Raw genomic sequence first — 7,634 nt, 5'->3', positions numbered from 1 at the left:
TTTTATTTTCTGTGGATTTTTTGTTTTATTTTTTCCTCCTCTTACCCAGCTCCAAAGACAAGCTGGATTCTTGTCCTCTGTGATGTTTCTGCTGCAGCTGGGACTCGCTGCCATCAGGCACTGCTGTGCAGGTCTGTTCTTCTCACAGCTTTCTCCCAGTGACGCTGCTTTTCTGCTTATGGCCATCAGAAAGGCAAGTGAGAATGAAGAAAAGARGAATTTGGCAGTTTTTGTTCATGATGCCCAGGGAAGACCAAAAGTCAATCCAGTCATCTGTAGCTATGGGTTCTTTGGGCCTTCAGTAAAAAGAGAAGGGAAAGAGGAGAGTCAAAACAAGCATGCACAGAGCCTTCTTGCATCAGGTGGTTATGTTTTCTTATAACCATTTTCAACACTATGTAAATGGTTTTTTTTCCCCCTCCTCCATCTGGAAATTTAGGTTTTTAATAGTCTCAGCCAAATATTTTTGCCATTTGGTGTCTTCTAAATGGAGAAGGTAGAGTCTTATACAGATCAGGTTGGGTTTTTTTGATGTATTCTTTGAACAACAGATTAATAAGATTTTCCTAAACCTTTTTTCCCTTAGAGATTTTTTTTAATCCAAATTTTAAAAAAGTTATTGACAATGTTCATTAAGCAAAACTGCTTCTCAGTGAAAATGGGATATTTTGGTATTGAGTTTCGATTTACAAGCCTCACAAAAAAATTTTTTTTTTTCCCTTTTGAGGTTTGCTTTGAACTCTGTGAAAGGCTGTTTTCCTGCCTGCTTTTCTTTATTTCTCGCCTGGCTGTATGGCTGCCTTTCAGAGCTGGCAGTAGACCGTGGAGAAGCCGGGAAGGCGATGGGCGCCCGTGGTAGGATTTACTGCTCCAGCTGGAGGAGGTGTGTCCCTGCGTAGGTGGAGACTACGCTTCCCAAGAGACCCTGCTGCGAGCAAGCCCCAGTTTGACTGAAGCCCTGGCTTTATCAAGAGCYGTGGAGATCTGCCGCCGGCCACCAAAGGAGTGAAGCAGGCCATGGGACCGAGGTGCGGGACAAGGACCACCAAGTGCCAGCTGCTGGCCACCAGCATCTGTGCCATGGTAACCAGCAGGGGACGGGGGGCAGGAGGGAGGGTCCACACAACCGGGACTCCTTGCACCCAAAGGGTTGGGGGTTTTTCTTTCCCCACGTATTTTTAACATGAGGAGGGCAAGCAAAGCCAACTGCCCACATTATCATCATGGCCTGAGCAGTTATCGCTGGCCGCCAGCATCGCCGCCTCTCCCTGATAGACTTCTGGTTTCTCAAGGCTGTCGCTCTAGTGCAACTGTTTCACGACCTGGGGAGAGCCTTGGGGGGCGCGGGGCGGGGGGGAAGGTTGCGGCCATCAGGCTTGACCTTTTAAAAAGTGGAGCAGGGACACTTGCTCCTGTCTCTYTGGGTTTAAAAGAACGAAAGAGAGAGGTTGGTTTTGCTGTAATTGCACTTGTTCCTGGTACAGTTCTTTTTTTGTGATCAGTTATAAATGTGATTGAAGATACGAAACCATAGGACTTTGGAAATATACATGAAAGAAGATCCCCTTTGAGGGCTTCTGTATCTGTACTGCAAAACGAAAGCAATCCTAGGGATCTTTTTATTAGCTTTTGAAGTAAATTTAATGGGAATTTCTTGACATCTCACAGGGAATTCAGGGAAAGCCATACTGCAGTTAGAGCTAATAGGAAATAGTGGAAACTTGTGAATACTTCTGCTAGGCATTTTTGAGTTGTGCTTTCTTATGGTGTTTTAACTTGATCAAAACTTATGCATTCCCCCTCCCCCCAAGTTTAAAATTCTGTATTTAGCTCAAAGAGGGATGGAGACTTGGAAAGAGTGTAATTGAAAGATAATGCCTTATTTTGAAATTTCTAGTTTGTCAAAGTTCCAACACACAAGCTGTTAACTGTCTGTAGTTGCTGTAGGTTGCTGTCTCCTCCAAGAGAGGCTGTTAATGTATTTACAGAATATGTCATTTGTAGAAAGTCAAAAGAGGAGTCTTTCCAAACATTTAAAAGACTTGCTAAGTCACAGTGGCTGTGGATAGCTACAGTCATGTTACTGCTGTTTTATGGATTTTAGACCAATGTTTCTCAGAAATCTGAGCTGTCTAGTATTGCACTTTGTGTTATGTTGGGCATAGATAGAGATATGCAATAATGCACAGCAGTAAAGGAACAGTGGTTGCCATAATTCAGATTATTTATAACCAGGATATGCTACAATTTGGATACATTTAGTCTTGAAAGCTCTAAGTCTCCAGCAGGAGCTGTTAGTTGAGTCATGAAGGAAATGTCATACAGTTATACCTAGAAGAGTGTGAGAATTATATAGACACCTGACTATAATGTTTAACATGGAGATAGCTACCTTGTGTTTCCATTCTGTAAAGACACATGGATGGAAACTTGTCTTAGAAGATAGAAGTGCACTCACATCTTTTTATCTTCAGGGTCTATTGYGTTAGTTTGAGCTGTTTTTACCTTGCCCCCTGTTGCTTTCTCTGTTTCGGCTCTGTCACTGGTCATGCTGCAAGGAGCTACCATAGATCAGGATACCAGCAGACACATCACCTTTCTGGACTTGCTGTGGGCATTGCAGAGAGCAGCATGCTGATAGTTACTCAGTGACTTATTGGGTCACCGTCACAAATCCAGGTGTGTAGTCTACAGATTAAGAGGTGACTATGTGGTTGTATTGCAGAAGCATGTATCMTCTGGCTTTTTCTTCATGCAGCTAGGGTTTTTGTCAGGTCCCACTAGCCGAGAGACTGCAGGTTGCAGTGTGTCACACATACCCATGCAGGACAAAGAGTTTTAGCRTAGTTAAGTGTCTGGCGTTTGTCCTTTTACATGCATCTTGGGTTATGTGTGATATTCTTTGAATTGAGCTATCTACCTCTAGGTAGGACTGAAAAGTACCAGATACARAGCTTTGTGTATACTCAGCAGGAGCTGCTGCCTTTTTAACTCCCTTTATACAAATCTTCTTTTTCAGCTGCTGGGGYTGTCGATTGCCACATTGAGCACGGTCACTCACTGTGGGATCCATTTCACCCTCATCAGCAACATTGCGTTTGAGAACAACTCATATAGAGTTATCCACAATGCAGGTATGTTGCAGTCACGTCCTGGTGAGACTTTGGGTGAGCCCAAGATCCACAAAACTTTGTGGACAGAGAGGAGGAAAATCCTATGAGGAGGCAGGGCATGGTTTTTGGAGGGCTAGCACAGAAAACTTTTTCTGTACAGGACCTGGCATCAAAGAATGTAGTGGCAGTGCCTTGTTTTCTTGGCCGCATCTATGCTGCCCTGATAGAAAGTAAGTAATGGAGGGGGAAAAAAAGAAAGAAAAAAAAAAAAAGATATCAGGATTGCAGCCCTGGTCCTCCAGCTGTAAGCGCTTGCGTGGGTTAGAGTGACAGAAGGAAAAATGGTGAGAAACACAAGGGAGTGGGAATATGAGGAGAGAGGTGGTTACAGAGGCTAAAAGAGAACATGAAGAATGAGAGTGGGCAAGGAGARAGGCATGGAAATGCCCCTTTCTGGAGGAAGTGTGGTTTATTTCCTGGCTTACTTCATGCTCTGAAATGTACAGAGGTTGTAAGGAGAAGACTACACAAGTTAGCCAAGGGAGAAACAGAAAGAGTCTCAGATAAAAGGCTAGCTAGGAGCRAAGAGATGAGAGCAGCCCAAATAGTAAAATATTCTGCTTATGACTGCTGCACTAGCATCTGCTYCTTCCCCAAAACAATACTTTGGGCTTAAGCATCCTCACACCTCTCTAGATGCTGGTTACCAGCTCCAGTTTGACATAAAATTGAGAGATGTGAAGATGGTTGTCTCCCAGACCGTTAGACCAAAGCTGAGGTACTGCGCTCCCTCACTTCTATATGCTTTAGTGTAGCATTGTAGGCTCTCTGTTTCTAGCCACCTCTTGCCACTTTGGGGTCAAGGCTTTGCGTGGTCTTTCTGCTTGGTTTGCTTATGAGTGTGAATTTTTGGTGCTGCTTAGCCTGTGTTTGGTGTTACAATGTACTGGGCACCACTTTGTTCCCCGAATCTTCCCATGGGGTATGGTTATGACCCTGCTTTAGCCAGGAAACCAGAGAGCGACTGTTGCACGAGATTAGCAACGCATGAACCTCTGATAGGGGCTGTGCAACAGCCACTCCTGTTCCGCACTCCCCGATTCAGGAGGATCTTTATCTGACTACTGGAATAATTGACAGCTTGCGGTCTGTGGGGAGACTGGCATTTCTCCAGGGTGCCTTGCTCTGCAGGAGCCAGGGGAAGTTAATTGGAGGCTTACAATTTTGCAGGAGAAGCAGACYCTACAGAGATGAGGAGTACTGAAAAAGTTGTAGGATATCTGTGTTTTTCTGCAACCAGTCACAAAATCACAGAATGGGCAAGGTTGGAAGGGACCTCYGGAGATCATCTAGTCCAACCTCCCTGCTCAAGCAGGGTCACCTAGAGACAGGGTTGCATCCAGGCAGGCCTTGAATATCTCCAGAGAAGGAGACTCCACAACCTCTCTGGGCAACCTGTKCCAGGGCTCTGTCACTCTCACAGTGAAGAAATTCCCCCTCACGTTCAGGCAGAACTTCCTGTGCTTCAGTTTGTGCCCATTGCCTCTTGTCCTGTCACACGGGACAACTGAAAAGAGTTTGGCCCTGTCCCCTTGACACCCTCCCTTCAGGTACTTGTACRCATTGATAAGATCCCCCCTCAGTCTTCTCTTCCCCAGGCTAAACAGGCCCAGCTCTCACAGCTGTTCCTCATAGGGCAGATGCTGCAGCCCTCTGACCATCCTCGTAGCCCTATGCTGGGCTCTTTCCAGTAGCTCCATGTCTCTCTTGTACTGGGGAGCCCAGAACTGGACACAGTACTTGAGATGAGGCCTCCCCAGGGCTGAGGAGAGGGGCAGGATCACCTCCCTTGACCTGCTGGCAGCACTCTTCCAATGGTATCCTGGGGTGCATTAGGCTTTCCTGGCCACAAGGGCACATTGCTGGCTCATAGTCAACTTGTCCACCAGCACTCCCAGGTCCTTCTCTGCAGAGCTGCTTTCCAGCCCCAGCCTGTACTGGTGCATGGAGCTATTTCTCCCTAGGTGCAGAACTCTGCACTTGCCCTTGTTGAACCTCATGAAGTTCCTCTCCGCCCAGGTCTCTGAATGGCAGCACAGCCCTCAGGTGTATCAGCCACTCCTCCCAGCTTGGTATCATCAGCAAACTTGCTGAGGAGGCACTCTGTCTCTTCRTCCAGGTCAGTCTTCTTGTATCAGGTCCCCAAATACGCTTTGACCCCTATTTGGGTGAAGGCCTCAGACTGCTTTCCTTAGTGGTGGCCCTAAAATCTTGGTATCTGACTGCAGCTCCCATTTCTGACTTCCTTCCAGCTTTCTACATCGGGATCTATCTCAGCATGACCTTGATCCTAGCCGCTCTGCTGAGCTCTGTTGCCACAGTGCGGGAATCGGAGCATCTCTCTGCGATGGTATGTACCTGAACTGACCAGGTGGGAGTGGCTTCTTATAGTCTTGAGCTAATACTGTAACAGAAGAGGGTCTTCATTTCTGCTTTCTTCAGTCAACAGTTAAGTGTGATCCTTGTTTTGTGCCCTGGAGCATGCATCTGTGGGTTCCACGCTGTGCTGCAGGGAGACTTTCCTTTTTGGCGTTCAGTTGAGCCTGCAAAGCTGCTCCATCTGGTGAATATATCCCTTGTGTGCCTTGTTTCTTTTCCCAAGGGGCCGTATATGCATAGTTCAGTGTGGGGTCAAAGGGAGGTGCTTATCTGCCAAAGCAACTGTGGTGCTGATGATACCCTGTGTGCTTTTTCTCACGAAGCTGACGCTGCTTGTGTGGTTTGTGGGGGGAAACCTTAGCAGTGTAATTTTGAGCCAAAAGCTGAAGTCCTATGTTGCTTTGCAGACATGCAACAGCAATGCCGGCTCATTCCATTTCCCCCTTGCTAGAGTATTTCTGTAAACGTCTGCTACAGTGATGATAATGAGTGTACAAAATATGGCAGCAGGCACATGGGCTTTTGACTGAAGTGTCAGTTTTAGCCTCAATAGAAACAGTGGAGGGGCCACTTGAGCTGAAATGCCAGCTCCATTTTTATACTGTGAAATGTCTTTTGGGGCTGAGATCATACCAGTATCAGTAAACTGGACTACAAACTCTTCATTAAAAAATGGGGGGGGGGGGCATTTAAGGCATTTGTAGAGAGTTTAGTCTGCACAGAGCAACTTGCAGGACTGAGATGGAGGAATGGAGAGGGGGGAAATGCTATTCGTTGTACGCTTGCCCACGTTCTGTTGCTGTGGCGGGAGTTAATAGGCAATTGCTTCCTATAAAGCCATACTATTTCTTCTTTACCCCAAAGTTAGTTCTGGGGAGAAATGCTTGCTGTTTGCCTCTTTGAGAATTGCTGTTCCAAACAYTCTGTCTTGTGCAGGGAAGAAGACTTCTTCCCCGACTCCTCTCTAGCATTCATATATGCCACTTTGCTGTTTCTCTGAATGCCAAAAACAAACTGTAGAAAGATCCTGCCTTCCTAAGCTTGACAAAAGCACCACTATGATTTCTGCCAGTTGTGTAGTGGGCAAAGAACACAATCTAAAATAATTTCAAATAATTGCATTAGTGTTATATACCAACTAGCTTTAAAGAGTTTTTTTTTTCCCTAATATATTTAATGGGGAAAAAGATCGTGATTAAAGAAGAGGAAAGGTAATACTTTAAAACTTGGTGCAAAGCAGCAACRGAAGTTAACATTTTCACCTTCTCAGTATGCAGTCTTCCTCTCTCTGAGATATTTATAAAGTCTAGGAGATCTAGTGATGGAGTAACTGTGTATTCTGCTAGAGTAAGATGGGGGAATTATGAATATTGCTAAAATGTACTTTAGAGTTGCCTCTGTGTGACTGCAATTACTGTGTCTGCAACAATAGATGTATATGTGCATCTAATGGAGATTAGTTCGGGGCTGTCTGAAAATACAGCTGAACTTTTTTGTGGTGTTCATTCAGTTTCCTTACTCTGTATGTTGCATTGTTAGGGACATGCCACTAGGTAAAATGGGCTGTAAAAAATTTAACCGTTTCCTGAATGGATAATTTTAGGAGGAGGGGGTGGGTTTGTTTAAAAAAAAAAAAAAAATCCAGCAAACTCTGAAGACTGCAATTTCTGCCCCTCCTATGAGGAGCCTGTGCTTGCCTGCATCCAGCCCTTTCCGCTAAGATGAGGACCAGGATGTCCCTGCCTCCAGCACTCTCACAGACTCCCCAGACTCAGTGAGCTAGGCACAGCTATCCCCTTGCCACCAGAGGAGACTTGGACAGGCAGGAAGCCTGAACTAGCTGTTTAGGTTTCTCTGTGCTTCCTAATGCATCCCATTTTTTTGTTTTGTTTTTGTCATTTGTACTTAAAGTTTTTCAGGAGAGGAGTCTGTTTTCATTTTGGATCTCTTACGAGTTGAGCTTTGTGAAGACACAGTATCATTTCTTTGTGGGAAGAGGAAAAAGAAAGGGTGCTTTTCCCATGGCTGTGGCAATGAGGCCCTGTTTTATCAGGGGATAACAAAATGACCTTTCTTTTTTTT

At 45.4% G+C, this 7,634-nt stretch overlaps 1 protein-coding gene across 3 annotated transcripts in view; it reads left to right on the top strand.

The window, feature by feature from the left end:
- The first annotated feature begins 837 nt into the window (after positions 1–837).
- The window catches only part of TSPAN32 (tetraspanin 32), a 36,821-nt gene continuing 30,024 nt past the window's right edge, over positions 838–7,634 (top strand). For all 3 annotated transcript variants that reach the window (XM_085302156.1, XM_085302158.1, XM_085302157.1), the window contains exons 1-3: positions 838–1,083; positions 3,020–3,134; positions 5,426–5,523. In XM_085302156.1, coding sequence (XP_085158282.1) covers positions 1,018–1,083; positions 3,020–3,134; positions 5,426–5,523 — 279 coding nt within the window. In that variant the 5' untranslated portion in view covers positions 838–1,017. The remainder of the gene's footprint in view (positions 1,084–3,019; positions 3,135–5,425; positions 5,524–7,634) is intronic.

This window comes from Rhea americana, unplaced genomic scaffold (assembly GCF_003343005.1).
Source record: "Rhea americana isolate MKP2758 unplaced genomic scaffold, rheAme1 scaffold_187, whole genome shotgun sequence".
Taxonomy (NCBI): domain Eukaryota; kingdom Metazoa; phylum Chordata; class Aves; order Rheiformes; family Rheidae; genus Rhea; species Rhea americana.
Note: the sequence above shows the minus strand (reverse complement) of the source record. Positions and strands in the feature narration are given on the sequence as shown.